This window comes from Dermacentor silvarum, chromosome 1, assembly GCF_013339745.2.
Source record: "Dermacentor silvarum isolate Dsil-2018 chromosome 1, BIME_Dsil_1.4, whole genome shotgun sequence".
NCBI classification, from domain to species: Eukaryota; Metazoa; Arthropoda; class Arachnida; order Ixodida; family Ixodidae; genus Dermacentor; species Dermacentor silvarum.
In genome coordinates, this window is record NC_051154.1 from 97,750,856 (window position 1) to 97,775,152 (window position 24,297).

General features: G+C 45.8%; 1 protein-coding gene across 1 annotated transcript; it reads left to right on the forward strand.

The window, feature by feature from the left end:
• The first annotated feature begins 4,745 nt into the window (after nt 1–4,745).
• Nucleotides 4,746–12,254, forward strand: LOC125942701 (uncharacterized). The gene is made up of 3 exons (XM_049660975.1): nt 4,746–4,823; nt 7,841–8,142; nt 11,730–12,254. Exons 1-3 carry the CDS (start codon nt 4,821–4,823, stop codon nt 12,232–12,234), a joined length of 810 nt encoding a protein of 269 aa, XP_049516932.1. The 5' UTR covers nt 4,746–4,820; the 3' UTR covers nt 12,235–12,254.
• Nucleotides 12,255–24,297: the final 12,043 nt, after the last annotated feature.

A 24,297-nucleotide genomic window follows, 5' to 3' on the forward strand; every position in this document is an offset into this window, starting at 1 on the left:
GACCAATGATTATTAAAAAATGAATTTGGTTCGTTAATGAAAACATACAATGATCTTCTTTGAGGAGAATCGTTAATTTTTAGGTACGTTAGGACGGGGAGAATCCTCAATCTGCTTTTTAGACATGGTATTCGCGCTTCCATATACAGAACGGTGTTTGCGACAAGGCACAGTCGCAGAGCTTCTCTTTCTAATAATGTCATGGGCTGAATTTTATAAGCTGGGCTGCAGCAAAACAAGACACACCCAAATTTCATGATGGGTTCGGACGTACATTTTATATATCATAATTAATGTATGTCTTCGTAACCCACATCGTCGGTTACTGATCTTACGCAACCATCCCACGGCACGCGTGTTGCCTTAGACGCGACTTTTTCAATATGGTTTCTCAAATTCAGTGTCCCCTCATACGTTATTCCTATATATTTAAGGGAATTCACCTGGGGAATGAACTATTGATGATACATCAGGGAAATGTGAATGGGAAGATCTAATGGGAAGAGAAGTGCGCTTTTACTGACGTTCACAGACATATGCAAATTATCAATACAAGTTTCAAGATTACATAAGTAATTTTGTAACGATTGATAAAGTGAATGTAGACCATCATTAGATGCGAAAAAATCGATGTGATCGGCATAAACGTATACATGAATGTCCTGGAGCAAAGGAATGGAGCTTAAATATATATTAAATAAAACAGGGGATAACACTGACCCTTGTGGTACTCCGCGTTTCTGCTTATACCTAGACGATGAACATCCTCTTTGAAAACAGTAGAATTCTCTCTCCCTTAAGCATTCAGAAACCCATGCCGTGATGTATTTCGGAAATTTGGAAATCTCTAGTTGCTTTATCAGTATGTCATGCTCCACAGAATCATAAGCTTTAGCTAGATCTATAGGGTCACCAATGCTGAATATTCTCTTCTACGACGTGCAAGTTGTATGCGATTCTCTAAGTCTACGTGCGCGCACCATATCGAGCACCCAGATCTAAAGCCAGTTTGACTGGGGCTAAGTATTAAGTTTTCGGAGATGTACGTCGTCATTCGGCCATTCAAAATTCTTTCTATCAGTTTAACCAAATTGCATGTGAGAGAACTTGTTCTAATATTATCTAAATCATATCCACCTCCCTGTTTTTTTAAGTATCGGAATTACCTTAGCAATTTTCCATTCTGAAGGTATCCAACCATTTTTTAAATAGTAATTTACCATATTCAAATTTCTTTGCGGGGACAATTCATGCATAATTTTTATCACGGCTGTGGTAACTCCATCTGGACCTGGCGCAGAAGAAGGCAGAGAGCGAATAACAGCCGCCAATTCTTGTAACGTAACTTCCTTAAATTCCTCTAGCGGTATGGTTTCAATAGGTACGGTGGAACTATTGAATTAAACCTGCCTTCTAGTCCCTTTCCAGTATTTTCCAATAATTCGGACGATTCACGTGGCGAAAGGACAAAAGAGTCAATATTTGCTGGAACCGGAATCATCTTTCGAGAGCGTAAAAATCTGAAAAGGTTTTTTTTTGTTTGTTTTTAGATTTAGACAGATAAGTGAATTTATTCATATCATACTCATCTTTGGCTTTAGCTATCGTACGCTTAAAAGATGCAGCAACGAATTGGTAATCACTCCCATTGTTCGGACATTGATTAAAAGAAGTTTCTTCCAGTCAGCATTTCGTTTTCGGTGAGCCCGCGTGCATTCTGCATTCCATCACGGACTGAAAGATTTACCCGTGTCGGAGTTTAAATTGAAAGCTGCATTCTTTAAGGAAAGTTTTAAAACTGCACAGAGGCTCATAGCCCTAATATCCTCTTGCATATTCGTACGTGAGAGCATCGTAGACTTTAAGTCCTTTTGAAGTTTACCATAATTTACAATAGTATTATTTTTTCTTCCTAAATAAATCGTAGTGAAATCAATCTCAAAAATAAGAGGAATGTGGTCGCTGTTGGTAGCACAGTCTATAGTATTCCACGAGGATATATTTAAAGACGAGTTGGGAAAAGGTGAGATCTATGGCTGATTGAGATTGGCCGCGAACAAACGTAGCAACTTTTGAATTTAGACAAGAAAGATTATTATCAAGAGTTCATTCTCACAGGCGTTTTCCACCCAAATCAGCCTTAAATCCCGAAGACAAATTATGAGAATTGAAGTCGCCAGCGAGTATTATGTCTTTTCTGCAGGAAGCTAAGGCGATGTCTAGAGACCGAATATCCTGCACTCCTGCTGGGAAATATCAGTTAATTAACTAAGGTAAAAGGGGAGCAGCCTGGGAGTGTAATGTCTAATTCTAAAATTTCGCATTCAGAAGACATGCATTGATACGATATCGTGGCCTTGTGACTAAATTTAGTTTAAATTAAGAAACCAACGTCACCACCTCTGGCCAGTGGATCCAATAGAAATAATCGATAATTTTTAGAAAAAATCTTTTGATCATTTGAAAGCCAAGTTTCTTGTAGTACAATTATATCTAGGAAAATTGATAAGAAATATATGATAAATCTGTAGTAGCAGAAACAATCGAACGGCAATTCCACTGTAAGATATTTAGAGAGCCTACTGTTGAAGATAGAACGGCAGCAGAAACTGCCTGATCCAAAATACTCATTTCAAGAAATCCTTCTTAGTGAGGTTCTCTTTTACATATTTTTTAGCTTTTGAATTCGGGGAAATTTTGCGGGGTGGAGATCTGGTACGCTTCAGACGCTTGAGTTCCATGTCGACATCCTGTAAGTATTCATAATCGTCCGATAGGGATTCTGGTTCCGTCTCTTCTACATGAGTAAAAAGTCCTGCGCAATGAGGGTCAGTTAACGAATTCGGTGGCGATGTTTGCTTTTGAGCTATATTTGCGAACTTCTGTGCGGTTGTTTTCATTAAACTTGTTGCTAGTCCCAGCGTGTGTCCGTCTACTTCTCTCCTAGGGTTTGCATCTTAAAGGCTGGGTTCCATGGTTTCTAAAGTATTTACCAACAGGCCCAGCAACAGACTCTTCTACAACATTCGGAACTTGGGATGCATGAACCTGGGTAGAGGCTGCACCAATGAACTGCGCCAGCTGAGTAGACAGCATTTGTCCCAAGGACTCAAAAATAGCTGTAGAAAGACGTTCCATAACATTTTCGGTAGCTTTCTCTACTGCCTCTGTTATGACCTTGGATATAGAAATATCTAAGCCAGCGGTGTGACGAGCTGTTACGCCTGCATAGCCCTGGGCTCTTCCTTGAACCTCATTAACTGCTTCCCTACGTGGGCATCGGCGGCGTTCCACCACTTCGAGTATTCTGAATTCTCGATCCTTCGCAGCACAGTTCCAATAGTCTGCAGCGTGAGCTTCATGACACAGACAACCTTTTAATTCTTGATATTTACAGCCTGTGCTGTCGTTATTTTCTCCGCATAGTCGGTATCGAGCAACCGACCTGCAGCCTTTTATGCTTTGCCCGTAACGCCAACATTTCAAGCACTGTAGTGGTTGTTGAGAAAGGGGCAGTACTCTATATCAGAGGCCATGCCTTGATTTCAGATGAACGGGCTGTTCCCGCGAACGTAACAATAACCGATTCTGTAGGTGACTACTTGTTCTCAGTAATTCGGCTACATCGGTATACAGAAACAGCACCAGCAACTGAAAATGAGTCTAATACCTCTGAGGGGTTCAGGCTCACATCTACACCGTCGAACTAAGCCTTTCGAGCAAGCAAGGTGTGCTGGAATAAACGGGCTCACCGGATTCGATGCAAACTCAGAACAATTGAGGAGATCTCGAACGCACTCCATGTCTGATGAGCAGCACAGAATGCCACCGCGACCCAATTGACGGACCTCGGAGATCTTCTGGAACTGGGAAGTGGCCTTTCGAAGCTCCACCTGAATGGCTTTCGGGTTCTTCATCTGTATTGATCCCCCATTGGTACGCACTAGATCCACAGGGGCACTATTACTTCCACTGCGCAAAAATGAGTTTATAGGCCACTCTCGGGCAGGGATAGAAACTAGCCAAGGGTAATGCCCTTGAACGGGAGAAGAAAGAGAGATCAGGTTAGTCTGACTGGCTTAACCTCGCGACACACTTAACGGAAAGGTGAGAACAATGAAACAATATACAAAAAAAATAAAAAATAACAAAAACGCGAAATGAACAGTATAATACCACCGCCCAATTCTTGACCACGTGCACCTCCCTCTCCACCCCTGACCGTCCTGAATGTATTGCGCGTATCGCTCGTGAGCCTTTGTTTTATGACAGCAGGTGCTCGGCAGAAAGTCCAAGACAATGAGAAAACAAGTAATAAGGAGTAACAACGAATCAGAATGAGAATGCCAAGTAATTTAATCAATGTTTCGTGAGCGCGCAGACTTTCACCTTCATCCTCTTTGGCGTATACAAAGTGCACTGTCAATTTTTTTGTCTTCGCGGCATGCCGTATAGAAGCACGAAATGTACTCTAATTATTAACTGACGCACCAGTTGTACCCTGTTAGGTGATAGCCGAAAACAAGAACGAATGTTATAGATTTCTCTTTTTTAGTTTTCTCCTATTAAGTAGCATTTTTATGCTTTCAAGCCATGCTGTGAATGTCGTTTTTGGGCAACAGTTTTAATTTGCGTCTGTCGTCGCGTTACGGTCGCTAATAGAGGCATTTGAAAGAAGTAAAGGTGCGCGCGTGCCCCGAACCTCGCGCATTGTCTCGCGCACATCCCTTCGTGGTCCTCCAGAGGAGCGGTCGGTCGTGCGACGAGCTCTGCGGGTGCGGATTTCCCCTGGTTCCGAAGACAAGGCAGCCTTGACCATAATGGTAAGACGCTGCCTTCCGATATCCCTTCGCTCTGTCGATGACTTGCTATTGAAACGCAGGAGCTGAACAGGCACGCTTGCATTAAAAAAAATTAAACCGAGCCAGTGGTGGAAGTGAACGCGTTGAGCTTTAGCGTGCCGCGTCTACATTTCGCAAGCGCCCTCTGCTTATCTCTTTGTGATTTGTTCATAAAGAAAAACGGTGGCTAAACACTAAGTGCTCCGAATACAAACCAGGAAAAACCCGGAGTTCCCCACATCGCATAATTGTGGAGCATAGGGTGTGTAGTGCGCGTCGGCCCGAGCACGAGCACTTTTTTTTCAGCTTCCATGCTTTGAAAACGCTTGGTCATGTGTAGTTTAATGCTCGTTATAGGGAAGCCATTCTCGTTCAGGTTAGCGTTTGATAAGCCACCCGGAGAGATTGTCGGTAATCACGAACCAGCTTCGACCTTGCGTCCTCGAGAAGTGGTTCGTTTCTTATACAAGGTCTTCGAAGGCAATAATAATGTTAATAATGCTACAGCTACGCATATGCTGCTTGCACAGGCATAATTTATGCACTTTAGCGGGAAATTAGGGTTGGCAAATACTTACTTAAGAAAAATGTCTCGCGTTAATTTTGCGATTATGGTATACGTTTGTATTACAAACTTGAATGCAAGTGTATTCAAGGCCAACTCTCTTTTATTTGAATTAGCATACGAATCTGTATGAATTAGCTCTAGTATTGCGCGCTGACGAAGGCATTGAGAAAGGAAGGTGAAACGAATGCATTGGTCTTGGCTTCCACTTTTGGCGAGGAATCTTGTTTGTTGAAGTGATGAAGTAAATGGAGACATGGGATATGCGACAAATAACGCATGGCGATTCTTGAAGTTCTGTTTTGCGTTTTTTGCTGTTGACAGACAGCGTAAAAAGCGAAGAGGTTCTGGCGGCGGATGGCGATGTATAGGAGGCGACGGCTGTGCCTATCGCCGATCATTTCATTGCAATAGCAATTATGAACACTCCAAGCGGATTTCTGCCGTCGGCGTCGCCATGAGGTTCCGTATAACGTCCAAGAACGATAAGATCGTCCGCGCGGGCCGTATGCTGTATGTGCGAGTGAAAGCGCGCGAGTGACGCGCGCTTAATTTCATCTGCACATGGTTTCTACCTTTGTATGCGCTGTGCATTCATCGCTCAGTTTCCGTTGAAGCCATGGACCACACGAACGTTCGCTCTCTGCTGCCGCTGCGCTTGCTCACGCCAGCGTTTTGACAGCGGTTGCCTGCGGTCATTGAGTGTGATATATTCATGTTTGCTTGTGCGTGCTGACACCGTGCCTGTTAATTCAGTTAGTAAGCGAATGTGTCCAAGTTTCTGTAGTCGATAAAACTACTACCCTTACACCGTATAGCTCTCTACTAATTCGCTATTGCAATTGATGCTTCGCCTTTCGGGCGAAACTGCGACTTCTTTACTTGCGGCCTATATTCATGATTTCCGCATGTACATTGTGAACATATGATAAAAAACTAAAAGATTGTCATCTACGCGGATGACGCTACGTTGTTTGCCGCTAGTTCACCATCAGAGTTAACGGATAAGGCGAATGTTGTTGAATGTTGTCATCGAAAACGCTCAACCTCCCACAGAGTACAAAGTTTTTATACCGTTTATTTTCATGATCTGTATATTTTTTTCATAACTCGCTGTCGTTGTTCTTTCCCGAGCTTTGCGTTCTCATAGTTTTACACATTGTTCAACTGTCCTTCGCCTTGTTGTATGTACTCTCCAAGATTGTTCTTTTTAATTTTTTTTACTTAAATTTCCCTGCCGTTTTTTGTTTTGTTTTGCATTGTATGCTTGCGCCAACCCTTAGACCTCATGGCTGTTCCTGGGCACGGTAAATAAATGATTTATTGATTTATTTATAGCCACAAAATGGCGCCATTAATATATCAGTAGACCTCTTTTATGGCAGAAGAACAGTGCAATCTACAGTATTCCTAGTGTTAAGATGTTTTTAATTGAAAAAACGACATTCTCTTACACTGAAAAGTGTTATACTGTAGTGCAGTTAAGTACCACTCAAGCCTTATTCGATCGCGCTTTAATTGCCGACTAAATACGCACTAATGTATTCCATAGCTGGCATCTCCACAGCTTCGTTGATATGAGGTACAGCTATGAAAGTGGCGCACGCGTAGGTTCTGTGCGCGCGCAAGTGGTTCAGACTGCGCATATTCATATATTGTAGGTGCGGCATTTGATAGCTTCATTCGTTAACCACAATGTGAGTGATACGTGGACGCAGCGGTGACGTCGCCGTCGTGGCCGGGAATCAAACGCGCGACTTTGTGTTCATCAGCAGAGCGCAGAAACAAATGAAAGATGTGGCCAACGCACCTTTAAAATCGCCACTCGGGTCATGTCGTTCCCGTAACGTTTGCATGCAACGTGGCAATAATCTCCCTCTATTCGTATTCGCAAGACCCACCGACCGGCGCGCCGACCAGATGAACGGTGGCGATCGTTCTCGCATCCGTGAACTTTAGATCCCGCAGTCGTACATAGCTCTCGATCCTTTAGCCCTAAGAAGTTTTCGATTCAGTTCACAAGCGAACCATGGTTCACGACGGCATTTTAACTTTTTTGTAAATACGTGTATGTTTCCCCCTCCTATCATCTGCTATGTCCTGCCTTCACGCCGTTTAACCCCTCCTGCTGGCCACCGTTAAGGTGCCAGCATGAAAAAGCTAGACAGTGCGGCCAGCAGTAATTTCGTTCCCATCCTTTTCGCAAAAAGCTCAAAGTGAACAACCACTTGCTATTCAGTTCGCACTGCTTCCATGGATTTCTCGAATCTGCGACGTCCGTGACACACACACACACACATGCGACGTGACTCGCGCTCGGCATCCCGTCGTGATCATTTTAGCGTAATCCTCGCCCGTCTCGCACACCAGAGAACGCACCAGTTCAGTTCGTAGCACTGCACGTCACCTGTTTGTGTTCATGCACCGCACGCAGCACAAGGCGAAGATCCACTTTTCGGGCGGTGAGCGCATCACGTTCGGCGGAGACGAAGAGGACGAGGTGCCCCTCACCCAGCCTGAAGCCTGCGGCTCCCTCTGGAGCGACCAGGCCTCGGGCTCTCAGTCCGAGGTCGCGTTCCAGGGAGGACGACAGCCAGCTTGGACGAAATCGAAAACGCAGCCACGCGGAAGTGGGTCGCGGTCCACGGTGCAGCGGCGGGGCGAGGGCCGCTCGTTCTCGAGGCTCCACAGGCGCTCGAGGAACTCCCGGGCCACTGGCGCCAACCGCCATCATTGGTGAGAAGATTATCGCTGTCCTATAACTGCTATGCTATTTCGTCGCAGAAGCCACCCGAAGAGACTGAAAGAAATGAGAGCATTTGGGGGGGGAAAATTAATTGTGGAGAGAACATGTGGCGGAATAATGCATAAAAACGATTCTATTACACTGCTATTCCTCTTCGCGCTGGTCACGTGGTCCGCCCGCGTTATCTCCGGAAAAAAAAAAAAAACTTGGATCGGCTGCACGCGAATGGTGGATGATAAGAAAGGAGTAGAATCGACTGAAACGGGTTCTTACTTTATACCGGCTATGGCTTTGATTAGTGGAAAAAGGCAACTTTTCAGCGGTAATGACCAAACCCACAAATTCCGCGTGCAGTGTTTTAAGATAAGAGAAAAGGCAATAGATTGAAATCCCTAAAATCTGTAGACTAACAAAAAAGGAAAAAAAATCCGTGGACTAAATTGATCATGTGTTCGGCATTCTTTTGCTTTTCTTTTTTTAATTCCACCATAAAACTCTTCCTTCTTCCTTTTGCTTCTTGTTTTCCTTTTTTTTTTTTTTTGCTTTAGGTGAATATCTAGTTAATTTTGCTGACACGGAACTGTGCCGTGCGGACTACACACCCTGCTATTAAGCACTGCGGTTGCTTCCAATAAACGCAATAGCAGCTTTCGAGAAGTCTACAGCAAGGGCGCAACTCTATACACGACGATGTCACTAAGCGACAATTAAACAGAGTGCATTTAATATTACAGCAAAAATTGAATGAGGCTTTATTTGTAACGTTATGTAGGTATGTCACCCTGCCTCCTCCAACAAATAACTTTATATATATATAGTAACTAGATTTTTCAATGGGCCAAGCGTAATTAGAAAAGTCAGAAGCAACACTTTGCGGCTAGAAGCACAACTTTGCAGTGTCGGTCCACCGTGCACTGCAAAGTTGTGCTTCTGATATATATATATATATATATATATATATATATATATAACAAGGTAGATTCGACTGCGCGCGCGTTCACATTAGCGAACTTGCCTACTTCATCCACCACAGCGCGAGAACTGCAAGGACCCGAACTAGGGCTTTCTCGTTTTTGTAGCAGTGACAGGTACAATGGCTGCAGAAATTTGTTGGGCATCATCGAAGCTCACGTTGTCTCGCAGCTGCACGCCGATCGCCGTCTCGGCTCTCTGGCAATTTTCCTTTTCAGTGACCCTTTTCGGTTCAAACCGAATTTCTGAAAAAAAAATAAAAAATAGGCGTACCTTTTTTTCTGTGAAACAAATATTAGAGGCCTTCGTATGCAGCATGAGCAGTAATCGATAAGCAGAAAAGTTACCCATTCAGCAGTGAAATGTAGAAAATTGCCGTATTCATGCTGCTCTGGAAACTGGGGCTGAATTCGCAAAGCCCTCAGTTCGTGAGCATTGTTCCTGGTTGGCCGACCGACGGCGTTCGCTAATAATGTTCGCCATGACTGGTGCGTATGTTCTCTAGTCGCTTGTGTAGCCATCGTGATGCGTGCTGAGATGCACGAGGCAGTTCGTGAGCATTGTTCCTGGTTGGCCGACCAACGGCGTTCGCTAATAATGTTCGCCATGACTGGTGCGTATGTTCTCTAGTCGCTTGTGTAGCCATCGTGATGCGTGCTCAGATGCACGAGGCAGGTGTAGACTTAACTGCACCTTGGGAGCTGCTCTCAATGCGTGGGAGCGGAGCAGTCGTTCGGCCTCCGCTGAACCGACTTTGATGTTTTTCGCATTTAAAAGAAGACCGAGCTACATCAGAGTTAACATTAGGAGTGTCAAACTGGCAATAAAGCGCGCGCGCGCGCGCGCGCGTGTGTGTGTGTGTGTGTGTGTGTGTGTGTGTGTGTGTGTGTGTGTGCGTGCGTGCGTGCGTGCGTGCGTGCGTGCGTGCGTGCGTGCGTGCGTGCGTGCGTGCGTGCGTGCGTGCGTGCGTGCGTGCGTGCGTGCGTGCGTGCGTGCGTGCGTGCGTGCGTGCGTGCGTGCGTGTGTGTGTGTGTGTGTGTGTGTGTGTGTGTGTGTGTGTGTGTGTGTGTGTGTGTGTGTGTGTGTGTGTGTGTGTGTGTGTGTGTGTGTGTGTGTGTGGTGTGTGTGTGTGTGTGGTGTGTGTGTGTGTGTGTGTGGTGTGTGTGTGTGTGTGTGTGTGTGTGTGTGTGTGTGTGTGTGTGTGTGTGTGTGTGTGTGTGTGTGTGTGTGTGTGTGTGTGTGTGTGTGTGTGTGAAGGCGGTATATGGCCACAGTCAATTGCACTTCGCTCCTCGAAAAGGCAGAACGTGTGTCGATTGAGCTCCGAACAACTTCGCAATGTCGTGAACGCAGTTCAGATCAGGGGTTCGCGACCTCGCAGAGGTGCGACTTAATGTCAACGCATTTCTCTCGCATTTACACCTAAATCTTCACTCAATTTTTTATCGGGCCTGTAACTTTTGAAAAGAAAATGAAGTTTACAACTTTACAATCAAATCAGACATTACATACTGTGAACTTCATCAATTAAAAGCGGCCAAAGCCCCATGTGGTATTATACACTGCTGTCAAATATGGCACTAAGTAAATCTGGGCTCGAATTCGCTAATCTTTTCGCTCGTACTTGTTCTCTGCAATTGGCCGGCTACCTTCGCTAATGAGATGTCGAGCATCAGGATAGGCGGGCACTATATATTCTAGCTTAAGTACTTCTTGTGAACATGCGCGTCCTGAATTCTGCAGAAACTCACGCGAACAATGTAAATATTTCACATAGGCTATTGTAAAGCATCTTGTTTTTCCGCTTGACACACACTGGTAGTTTACAGAATTACGATGTTTACAGAGCTACAGAGCCGTAAAAGTTCTTTACTTTTCTTTTTATAATTCAATATTTTCGGCAATTTTTGTAAAAGTACTTAGGCCCCAAATTAAAATACCGCTTTCAAAATCAGCAACAAGGAGTAACACGCATTTCCTGAGTTGACCCTGACCATGCACTTTTTTGTGGGACACATACGCGCTTTATTTAGCGGGAAGCTAGGAACAGCAGATGGATTTAGATAAGACTTTTGCAGCGACATTGCTGTTTCCGATTTTGTCGTTGTATAAACACACACAAAACATAACCTGCTAGATATGGCGACCGCACTTTCTCGAAGGCCACAAGGGCGCCACGGGTGTATTATCATAATTCGTTTCTTTGCATGCACATGCTACAAACTTGCACCGCATGCACCCATCTTCTGACAACTTAACAAACTTCACCGCTAACAGGATCTATCTTTCGCAAAATTTGACGAAATATTCGTAAAATCGTACAACGCGAGAGCCAGAATTCGTACACTTTAAAAACGAAAAATTTGGGAAAGTTGGCCGGTGTGACAATACCCAACTTCAGACAGCTGGCATGCGCCGATTGTTCTCGCACCGCGGCCAATGAATCGTGCAATGATGTGCCGCGTGTGTAATTAGCGAAATGTTATGCGCTGGCGTATTGATGTCACTACATAGCTGTTAATTGGGCTAACATGCAATGTTTGTTTGCTCAGGCCGAAATGACGCAATAACGTCTCGTTAAAAAACGCTGTTCGCGGCGTCGCAGGCCCACACTGTGGTTCGTGCAGCTGACAGCTGTCGTGATCACAATCGTTGTGGGAGCACTGGTGGCCCTAACTTACATTCTCAGGGAAGCCAGCCTCACAGCTAAAGTGGTGCACGATGCCGGTAGCGCCATGGACGTCGACGACCTCGCAAACAGCACGAACATCACCGCTACGCTGCTCGGGGACCGTTTCGACGCGGCAGACCTGGACAACAGCAGCTTGGAGGCGAGTGCGGCTGTGGTGAGCGGTTTTGGCTCCTCTTTCACCGCCAGCAGCGAGCCGACCACGCCCGAGGGAGTAATTCCATCCTTGCGAGAAAGACCTGGCGAACGGCCGAGCCAGAAGCACCACTCGAAGACAGTGCGTGGTGCCGGACCGAAGGAAGAACAACGCGTCCGCGGCAGTTCGCTCCAGCCCGAAAATGAAGGCAAGGGACTACACCGGGAGGGCGAGGCGTCGCAGGTTCATTCCATCGAACACGCTGCAGAGAAGACCACCGGCTAAGCCTGCGCTACAGAGCCGCGGCTGCAGGAGTCAACGTCAGGATTTGACACCGTCCTCCATTACCCTGACTTGTTGCAGTGCAGTGAGTGGACGTCGTAGTGGCAGGGAGGTACAATAAAGACCATGCCTGCAGTGTTTGTGTACTCAGCTGCTCAGAAAAAAAAGAAAAAAACGAAAAAAAATGCGTATTATCAGTGTCACAGTAGTTCCGTATTTTTGAGTGTATAAGCCGCACCAATAAATTCTAAAAAGTTAGCAGAAAAGTTTTTGTGCGGCTTATACGCGAATTTAGCCACGAAGCGTGGTTTCCGGCAGCTCGAGCTACTCTGACGTGGAGCCACACCTTGAGGCCAAGTTCTCCACCATCTAAAGTTTTGTCCTAAGTAACGGAGATAACATGTCTCCTATAGATAACGTAGATCCCCGCGTATTGAAGCTCCCTCTGTCCTATTTCATGGCGCCCATTGTCCTCTTTTCGGATCGCCATTTTGCGTCCATGCTGTGTTAGCATTTGGCGAATAGTACAGGCGGAGCCGGCGAACCCGAACTCGGATCAGGAGAGCTACGCTCAGCGGCAGTCCTTTACGGAACCCGCCGTGGTGGATCAGTCAGCCAAGTTGCGGTGGCTCAGTTGCGTTGCTGAGCACGAGATCGCGGGATCGAATCCCGGCCGCGGCGGCCGCTTTCGATGCGGCCGTGTGCTTGCGTTGTGCTTGTGCTTGCGTTGTGCTTGCGAAAACGCCCGTGTGCTTGCGTTGTATTGCACCTTAAAGAACCTCAGGTGGCCAAAATTAAACCGGAGCCCTCTACTATACGGTGTGATTTATAATCGGAACTGGTTTTGGCACGTAAAACCCCAGAAAGAAATCCTTTACAGCGTAGCAGGTTATCAGCGTCGCCGACTAGGTGGTGAACAGAGCCGGTGGCCGAGGATACAACGTGAAAGAGTTGTGCATCCGCGAGACTGTTCTTTATTTACAAAGGTTTGAGCGTAGTTGTCTGCAGTTATTTCTGAAAATAATACGCCCGCATTTTTTTTTTCGGGGTGTTGTAGTTAGGGGTGCGGGTTATACGAGGACCGGCTTATACGCGGGAAAATACGGTACTTGATTGATTGGTTTAACGTCCCTATACAGCAAGAGGGCATGAAGGTCGCAGTAGTGGTGGGCTCCGGATTAATTTCGACCACCTAGGGTTCTCGTGAACTCAAGCATAAGCGTTCTTGCGTTTCGCCCCCATCAGATCTGCGACTTCGATGATGATGATGATGACGATGATGATTTAATGGCATCCCCTTTGAAACGGGGCGATGACAAATAATCATCTAGCCTGCTTGATTTAATCAGGTATGCTATACATGTTCTTTTTTTTTCTAGCATTTTGTATACATCTACTTATAACTTTTTTTTTCTTTTTTTCTTCTTTTCCCCCTTTAAGATCTACCTTGTACCGCAATGTAAGAGATCCGGTCGTATCAATCTCTTCCCTGCTTTTTTTCCACCAATACCCTAAACGTCTCTTGCTTATCTCGACTGCTGACCGGTTGATGCTTCCGCCTACTTAAACCCAAGCGCTTCTGGAAGGCACTGGGTTTCGCATTCCATTGGGGTGTGCTGATTAGTCTCCGGATTTTTGCTGAGCAATACACATACATCATCTAGTTCCGAATTTTTGTTCCGGCATGTTTTCGTCTTCAAGGGCCCGGCTCGATCCTCAAATAGCAAGGCACTGCCCTTCGTTTGGTTTGGTTTGGTGCCTGTAGATATAGCACAACCCACTATGGGGGATTGGCCATGAATCGGGCGGCAGTGGGAAGAAAAATGAAGGATACCTAAATGGGATTTTCTTACTTAAGAATGAAATAATCAATGAATTATAATCGTTAATATTAATTTTCATGCTATAGCATCTTAAAATTTGAAGCAAATATTTTTGTTGTGAGAAAAAAAAATAGCATGGCAGTCTCTTTGTTTCCATTACGAAGTTAAATATGGCATCACATACGTTCCTATTACAGTGTCCTAGTGCCGACGCCCCCAGAGATAGAATGATAGGTAACGTAATGTTCAATCCAAGTTGGCGACGGGGACCTTCTAGAAGTCGTTTTCTATGCATGGTGAACCTACGACACTATATAAAGAAATGATCCATAGTTTCGGGTTCATTGCAATAAAAGCATTGAGGGGAAGGCGCCAAACCAGACCTATGGGTATAGAAATTAAGCCTTGGTATTCGGCAACGCATTCTAGTAAACGATACTGCAAATTTTCTTCTTGAACATCATCTGCTGTGCCAAGGAAACCTAAGGTGCTGAAAATCGGTGTTATTGAGTACACATGATTTGGCCTGTTCTTCTTGGACAGAAAATTTTTTAAATCTCGCAGAAGTGACGTATGCCGAAGGTCTTAGGATCCTCAGTACGGGGCCGTTAAGAGATGCTGCTGCTAGTGCGTCTGCAGATTCGTTTAAAGTGAGCCCCACGTGCCCAGGCACCCATACCAGATGGATAAGGCGTAAATGTTGGGGGATGGTTGAATGAAATTCTCGGAGAATGATAGATGAATTGGGCACTGATAAAGCGGAGCAAACAGACAAGGAGTCGGTTAAGATTACGGCTGAAGTAATAGATGTGGGAAGTTTTCGTAGAGCTAGGATGATCGCTAATAACTCCGCCTGAAATATTGGCGTAAAGTCGGGTAGTCGAAGGGAGAAAGACCAATTTAAGGATGCCGAAAAAATACCCACACCTGCCTTCTCTTCACTGACAGAAGCATCTGTGGCTATTACTGCATTTATTTGGAGGTTCTCGAGGTGGTCATCTAGCAAACTTTTTAGGTATCGAATAGGCAGGAGTTTAGCGTTATTAGGAAATATATCATCGAATTCAACGCTTACTGTCGCAGTAGGGAAATTTTGAAAATTCACATCACGGATTGATATTTCTAATGGCTCTAATAGTTTCTGCACAAAAACTACCTGGGGACAACGCAGTCTGGACCATTGATTCTCAAAGAATGCAGTCGAATCTCTAATAAACATATAGAAGGAGCGTCTCTGGGGAGAAGCATATATGTTCAGTAACGTTTGGACTGTCAGTATACGAAAACGAGTTTGAAGAGAAGGCAGGTGAGTTTCATGATAAAGAATATTATTCGCTACATATTTTGGAAGGCCGAGACATAGACGTAGTGATTTGCGTTCTAAAAGAACCAGAGGGCGTAATTTATAAATAGGACCTCCAGAAAATAACACGCATCCAAACTCTAGAATGGGGCGGACATACATACAATAAATCATCAGCAAGGTCTCTCTGCGCATTCCAAAACGATTGCTGCTGACTCTTCGTAATAAACCAACTGCGCGTGCTCCTTTAGATGCGATGTATTCTATGTGTGTCTTCCAATCAAGCTTTTCTGTGTAAATCATTCCCAGATATTTTAAAGATTGCACCTGTGGAATAATCTCCTGGCCATACGACAGTGTTATTCGGATAGGAAAAGTTAAGGGAAAAACAATGATTGCACTTTTGCTGACATTTAGCGACATTTGTATTCCTTTACAAGAATGAGAAGAAAGAAATTAGAAGGGAAAATCTGTACGATGACACTGCCCTTCGTGTCATCGTACAGATTTTCCCTTCTAATTTCTTTCTTCTCATTCTTGTAATTCTCCATGGTCTTTCTTGTTTTCCTTCTTTGCGTCCAATTCGCTGTCTCTGTTTCTCTCACTTTCTTCCTGATGACTCCTGGTTGTCTATTTACAGTTTCGATGATCATGTACTTGGTTGCCAACTTTCTTGACCTCTTCCTCCATTCTGTGTCCACGCTTTTGATACTTGTGCACTTTAGCGGCCCATTTATTTTCATCCATGTTCCTGAGCCTTTCTTCAAAACTAATTGTGCTCTGTGCTTCTCTGACTTTAAAAGAGGCCCAACCCATGTCACCCTGCACTGTCTCGCTACCGATCTTTAACAATTCCAACCCCGACAAGTAGTAGTAGTAGTAGTAGTAGTAGTAGTAGTAGTAGTAGTAGTAGTAGTAGTAGTAGTAGTAGTAGTAGTAGTAGTAGTAGTAGAAGTAGTAGTAGTAGTAGTAGAAGCAGTAGTAGTAGTAGTGGTGGTGGTGGTGGTGGTGGTACGTGTAGTAGTAGTAGTAGTAGAAGCAGTAGTAGTAGTAGTGGTGGTGGTGTAGTAGTAGTAGTAGTAGTAGTAGTAGTAGTAGTAGTAGTAGTAGTAGTAGTAGTAGTAGTAGTAGTAGTAGTAGTAGTAGTGGTGGTGGTGGTGGTGGTGGTGGTAGTAGTAGTAGAAGTAGTAGTAAACTTTATTTCTTGTTTTGTAATGAACTACCAGAGGGTGGAGCCCTCAGTCCAGGGCCCCATTTGCTGCTGCTATCCGGCTGGCCCGGTCGATCAGGTATCGCTGGGCGTTCAAGGCTGTGCTGGAAAGAGCGGCTTCCCACTGGGATGGGGAGGCGTTGGGTATTCTAGGTAGGCCGGGTGGTTTGGAGCATTCCCATGTAGAATGGTAGAGCTTTGGGTGTCCTGCACAGAAAAGACATTTGTCGGGGTACTGGGTAGGGTAAAAAGTGTGGCGGAGAGCAAGGCTGGGGAACGTATTAGTTTGGAGCTGGCGCCAAAAGCGGCTGCATCTCCACTGTTTAGTTTCACGTGTGGTGGAGGGAATGTTGTACGGGATAGTCTGTGGTGTTGTAGTATATGTGTGTATGTAAGTGGTATCGTTTCCACCTTGTCTGGGTTGGACTGGCCTTCCACCGGCGCGTGGAGGGTGAGGCCTCGGACGGTCGCATGAACGCGCTCATTGCCAAGGAAGGACGCATGCCCAGGTGTCCAGACTAGGTGAACTAGTGGAATATGTTGCTTCTTGTGTAGCATTTTATGAGCCATCTGGGAAATCCGCCCTTGTGCGTAGTTTCCACATGCTTGCTGGGAATATGTCAGAATATATATGATCTCATCTCGGGCTTGAGCGCTGATGGCGAGGGCTATGGCACTTTCTTCCGCTTCCGTGCAGTTGTCAGTGCGTATTGTAGCTGATAACACTACTTCGCCCCTCCAGTCGGTCACCACTACCGCTTTAGCTGTAATGTCAAACCCCGAGAAGATATCCGAGTTTAAGCATAGAATGGCATTTGCGAACGTTAGCGCTGGCATCATTACTCCTTTACTCAGTAGCATGACAGCATTACTCAGCAGCATGACGCCGCGCAGTGTCGCCCAAATAGTGCGAAGCAACGCTCATGTTAACGCGATAGCGTTAAGGGCCACGTGCCGGAGATAGTCCGGCATCGGCGTTGGTGTCGGCGTCGGCGCCGGCGTTGCGTCCTGTGAGCGAATATTGCCGTATATATTTAAATATTGTAAGGCAGCAGCACAGCTGTTGTCTCATCGCCTTTATTCGGCTGAGCCACGCGCTGAACGAAGACGACGCGCACAGTGTCATGAGCCAATAAAGGAAGAAAGAAAGAAGAAGAAAAAGCAGAAGATTAGAAGAGAACAAGAAGACACGTAGAGTCGGTGGCAGAAATAAAGAAAGAAGAAGTTAGAAAATATGGGCGTCTGAATAAAAGGAATAAAACATGAAAGCAGAAGAAGAAGCGCAAATGTGCACGCGCAGCTACGTGGCCAATGGGAGAAGGGACACGTAGCCGAAGAGAGCAGCCCAGCTACGCTCTGGGACGACGAGGGGCAGAAGGAGCTGGAGGCTGGACAGGACGGGTGGATCGCGGAGGCGGCGGCAACCCAATGGAAGCTGACCCGCGTGCTGAGCGAACGCACCACCGGAAGCCGCAGCTACAGGCTGACGGCGCCGCTTCCCGGATTCCCTGCGGCTACGATCCGCAGGCTAGCGGAGTTGACAGGGCTATCCAGGCGCCTCGGTCACCCCACCGTCCTGACCCCTGATCCAGGCCAACCGTGGACCGAACGTCGGACACAGCGACGTCGAGTCTACGACGCATCGGCGGGCCCAACAACGTGTCGCCGGAATCCGCGACGACGAGGTGACGTGGCCACGTCGATGGACGCAATGTAAATATGTTGGACTCATCAAATCAAGATAGCTCAGGACTTTGGGGAATCACTAGAATTAACTCGTGTTGTAAATTGTTTGCTTTCTGTTGCTTGCCGTTTTTTTTTTGCAATTATAAATGTTTGTCTTAAACGTTCGACTTGTCCCTGTCTGGCTTTAGTCTACCAAAATCCGTACAGTTTGGCGGGCCTAGCAGCTGCCAAGATATTCCGCCATTTCCGGCCCTGTCACAGATTTTGGTGGTCTGGAGATGGATTGGGACAGCATATTAGCTACTGTTCGCGAGAAAAAGCTCAGCAAGGCGCAGGGCCTCAAACTAATTGAGGATAAAATGAACCGTGTCCATGCCGCTAGATCTTTAGAACTTGAGACACTTCGGCAAGCATATGAGAAGAGAGGACAGTTCCAGGGGAGGAAGACGGAGATAGCAGATGCAGTCAAAATAATGTACAGCAGTCATAGCATACCTGAAGAGGGGCCTCACACAGGTGAACTGCTGCGACAGAATAGTTGCCACTGTAAGGCTATCGATGACCACGCCGCTGAGTCCTATAGTACTGGAGACCAAGGGGTACAACACCGGAATGATGAGTGTGTTTTCGGTAGTGCAGTGTACGCGCCGGAGGGTCGTGCTCAGGAGGGCGAACGGTCCGCAGAAACGACGATCCAGGGGGACACTGACGAGAGAGGGAGTAGCGCATCGCTGCACACAGTGTGTGTTGAGAGCAGAGCAATTGAAGATGTCGCGCAGGAAGGGAGAGTGCTTGACCGCGGCAAAGCTTTTCAAGAGATGATGACTTTCCGCCGCAGAAATCCCCGTGAGCACAAGCTAGTGTCCTGCAAGCAAGACGTTTCTGATGCAGACGACCACAGTTGCACAAGTTTTACGAGTGGCGAGAAAGAAGGGCGCATTGAGGAAGCGATGACAGCAGACAGAGGGATAGAGCGAGTAGAGAAAACAGAGAAAGAGAAAAGAAACAAGCATAAGAGAAAGAACAGATCGAAAATTTGCTCCGAGGAAAAGAAAAAGACGAAATCACCACCCAAGAAGAAGACACGAAGAAAGCACCGATGGGCGGCGCTTTATTGTATTGCTCATTGCAAAGCAACCATGAAAGCGGCCTTTAAATTTAGGGTGAACAGTAGTAGAACATCTGACTATGACGACTACGAAGAACGTCACAAAGATCCAGAGCAAGAGCGACGAGTACTTAAATGCAGATCGTGAGCATGTCCCCATGACAAGAAAAAGCTGTTGAAGAGTCACTTATTCAACTTCGAGTGCAAGGACAAAACCCGCAGCCACACTAATCGCTCAAGAAGGCATACATCCCGAAAGTACAGACGGAAGATGAAGAGACTGCTGAGAGCGAGATGGCGCACGAACAAACATGAGTTCAGGAAGCTTTGTTCACCAATTTAAAAGGAGGCGAAACTTGAACTCCACAGGCGACTTTCAAAGCCAGACAGGAACCGTGCAGGCGCAGGAAAGAGAAGAATTAAGAAGGGATGTAGGCACAGTAGCAAGTCTCGACAGCGACGCAAGAGAAAGTAACTACGACAATATTGAGGGTATCAAATGGAATTCCAATAGGGAGAGGATACGGATTCTTTTGCGGTCCGAATAGTTAAGCTGATTGGGAATACCACTGCCGTTTAGGACGTAAAATAGTTTATGCGGAAAGAGTCAGAGCGTACCTTGCATTTAAGGGCGGATGTTTGTTAGCAGGATATTTGTTCAGAAGAATTTAAGAAATGGTTCCACAAAAGTTATGAAAATTGTTGCCATGGCATGTATAAATATCAGTAATAGAACAGTGTTCCTAAATGTGCTCATATGTTGCCATCAGTGCGGTAGGTAATATCCTAAGAATATATTTAAGGTAATGATGTGTGAAAACGCACATGTTGTAAAGTACTTGTGGGGCGAAAACCACAGACAGTATTTTGCCATTTGTAGAGTTCAGTAGTGCAGATTATGCAGTTGGGGGAGGTGTGGTTGAGCAGAGTCGTGTGACGGCTGCTCGTAAACTTTGCTCAGTGTTGTGGAAGAGTTGTTTGTTTAAGCGCTTTAAGTGATGGTGTGAAGCAGTGGACCACTGTGTGCTACATACACAAGTGGTGTAATAGTGCTTTGATATAGTAGTGTTCGACAATGACTGTTTCGTGTCAAATAGTGAACTCTGGTGTGTGTAGTGAAATGAATACGTGAAGTGAGGTGCGGTGAGTGTACAGATTGGTGAAAACGACGAAAATGGTGAAAGACATGGCCTGTTAGTGGTGGACCGAGATATGAAGACGGCAGAAACATCAATATAAGGAGGAAGATGAAAAGCAGTTTTTCATATGGAAAAACTCTTGAAGGTGGGCATATGTCATGAGCCACAAAATGAAGAAAGAAAGAAGAAAAAGCAGAAGTTATGAGGAGAACAAGAAGTCACGAGGAGTCAGTGGCAGAAATAAAGGAAAAAGAGGTTATAAAATAAGAGCGGCCGAATAAAAAGAATACATTATGAGAGCAGAAGAAGAAGCGCAAAAGTGCACGCGCAGCTACGTGGCCAACGGGAGAAGAGACACGTAGCCGAAGAGAGCAGCCCAGCTACGCTCTGGGACGACGAGGGGCAGAAGGAGCTGGAGGCCGAACAGGACGGGTGGATCGCGGAGACGGCGGCAACCCAGTGGAAGCTGTTCTTCGGCTGCCGCGGCCACGACCCGCGAGCTGAGTGGACGTTCCACCGGAAGCCGCAGCTACAGGCTGACGGCACCGCTTCCCGGATTCCCTGCGGCTACGATCCGCAGGCTAGCGGAGTTGACCGGGCGATCCAGGCGCCTCGGCCACCCCACCGTCCTGACCCCCGAACCAGGCCAACCGTGGACCGAACGTCGGACACAGCGACTTCGAGTCTACGACGCATCGGCGGGCCCAACGACGTGTCGCCGGAAGCCGCGACGACGAGGTGACGTGGCCACGTAGAGGGACTTAATGTAAATATTTGGACTTATGAATTTTGATATCTGAGGACTCTGGGGAATTTCCAGAATTTACTCGTGCTGTATATTGTTTGTTTCGTGCTGTTTTCTTTGTCGTTAGTTTTTTTTTTCAATTATAAATGTTTGTCCTAAACGTACGACTTGTCCCTGTCTGCCTTTAGTCCACCGAAATCCGTGACAGTCGGTCAAAATTGGTTATTGATGTCCTCGTAATTTCCGTATTCGCATGATCGATAATTTTGATCATGATGCTAACTGCTAGAATAAACATCTAAAATTTCTGCAGTTTTAAAAGCTAACGAATTGCGAGCTTATGGACCTGAAGGAATAGAGATTTTTACTTGCATTGATTTTTGCTGCTTCGCTATCTAAAGGACAAACTTCTCTCAGCGGGGAAGTTGAGCGAAGCGGTCAATGACTTCAGACACGTTGATGCCGACGTCTCTGTGGGTGTATAGAAGCACCAGTCTAACCATGTGTTCCACAGACATTGTAGAGCGCAAGTAGTTTTTTTAATAAACTCTTGTTAAAAAATATTCTCTCTGCCCTGGCAGTGGCCACGGGAAGGGTGACTAGAATCTGCCGCAGTTTTACACATTTACATAGAACCTGCAGTCGCAATGAGAGAGGGCATCTATTCCGGTGCTAAAACCTAAAACACTCCCTCGATGTCGTTAGCATCCTTGTTTAGGTACCTTGCACAAACAGTAGGCTGTTTGTTCCAGCCATGTCCGTCGTTTCATCAAGAAGTATGCAGAAGCAGCCTGCTTTTGCAACTAGGCTTTCTTTGATAATTTCGTCACAAATTTCTATAATTTGGTTTTGTGCATCTGGGCTTAAATACGAGGCATTACTGGGGCAACTTTCCAAATGGTTCTTCAGATATGTATCTCCCCAATCAGCTCGCATGCGAAGAAGCGCTCTGAAAATACCTTTATTTTCCGGGGGGCCTATGCTTGAATCCATACGGCCACTGTCCCTGTGGCCAACGAGAGCCAGACCTTGTAGCCCACAAAAAGAATTTCCTCAATAATAAGCCATTTCCTTTCTCTATTTTCTCAAATTTTACTTTGCCTGCCCTGGTTCAGCTGATCGATCACATTGGGCACGCGTCCTGAAAATGTTTGGAGAAAATTATCAGCTGCTAGCTCAAAGTCACAGTAATATTTAGTATGTTCGTGTGTGCATGTGGAAGATTGCGAGCGCGTGCTTTCATTTCTGGAACGGCTTCGACACGAGGGCTCCAGTGCACGCATGTTGGTCCAAGTTTATAACAGCATTAACCCCATAAAGTTCCAGAATTGAAAATCTTTTGAAGCACGCCTTTGGAAATGTCAGTGCACCTTTCGCGTCAAAAGTTTATGAGAACTTTATACCCATAAAGTTTCGGAATTGATATCCATGCGCTCCGTATATTCCGCGGCCGCTGCGAGATGCCGCAACGCGCCCGCTCGCTATCAAAAAGCCCTTGAAAGTTTGTGCTCGGATGGGGCTCCTTGCGTTACGTGACCCCAGGTGCCACGAAATCTACCACAGGTGCCACGAAATACAGCCCGAGTTCGCAATGTTCGTGCCGAAATGTCTTTCGAGCGTGAAAAAGACATTGTAGACAGAATGCAGAATGATTGAACATAGCTCGCCTACACGAACATGTCGCAGCCTATGACACTAGGACACCTGAACAGTGGAATTCTGCACTCAAGAACGAATTATGGTCAACAAATTCTTCGACATACACTTCCGGCTTTACTCAATAACCTCGCCTTACGAGAAATAGACCTTCTGTCCTTATGCAGCATGCACAACTACTTTCAGTCAAACTAATCCTTGGTGTATAATGAGTTCGTTCATGTGCAATACTGTATGACTTTTCCTCCCTTTATTTGCTTTAGTTTATGCTTCACTGAATATACTGATATGTTATGTTGTTTTTTTCTATTGATTTTCTCTTTTCGTATAATACTTTCTTTATGTAATCTATAATGCTCATGTATAAATTCAATATTTCCTTGTTAATGCAGACTACTTGTTTTTCTAATTGTTGAAGTGTATTACTACCTGTCTCGTATACACATTTTTTTTTTTGACAGACACCTTCCCACCTGTTTACTCACATGTGAGCGCCCGACGCCCTCTGTTGCCTTTGATGGGTTTTTGGGCTGGTCAAGTTGCCTGCGTGCAACTTTTTATCCAGAACCCCACATTCTTTTCATGGGAAGTAAATTATTATTATTATTATTATTATTATTATTATTATTATTATTATTATTATTATTATTCCCGGCGTTGGTGGTAGTTTTGGTCGGCGGTGCATGCCGGCACGAAAAAATTTCGGGGGGGGGGCTGAAGCCCCATCAGCCCCCCCCCCCCCTGGCTACGCGCCTGGAAGTATCCCAATCAAATTCATATGAACAGGATTGTGTGTAAAAAATGTGGTTGATCCCTCTTATATAGGAATCGGTATAGAACACGAAAGTGAAACGTGTCTTCACAGAAGTAGTGTAATGTTTATTGCACATTGATATATAATGTCTATTGGTGTTTTGTGGCTAAAGCGCCCTTAGGCGTTGATGCACCCACGCTGACGCCTGGTGGCACGTCTCCTCCATCACGACTACCAACGTCGATGACCATGAGCAACCGTCGTGCATATGGAAGCTGCAATACGCTGCACACGCTAGCACAACGCGAAAGACGAAGCACGTAACTGACACACTAATACAACGCGCAAGACAAAGCACGTAACTGAATCGTCACCGAGTCAAATCAGCGCGTACAGCGCGTCGTAATTGCAGCCTCCGCGATCAACTTCAGAAACATTTTCAGAGCTAATTGCGGAGGCCACGCTCCGCTGTGCTGAGTACGGTGAACGCCACCTAGGTGGCGTTGGTAGTGCTTCTTGATGCCAGCGTCCCTTCGAATGCTGGCATCGAGGCGTCGTAGTGCTGAGACCACCGAAGCGTTCACTGTCGGTGCGCGTTAAGGCCGGAATACATGGAGCGAATAACCGGTGTCCGAGCGAAGA

Coding starts and splice junctions, on each gene's coding strand:
- LOC125942701 (XM_049660975.1), top strand. Junction 8,143..11,729: donor GGCGCCAACCGCCATCATTG/GTGAGAAGATTA, acceptor GCGGCGTCGCAG/GCCCACACTGTGGTTCGTGC.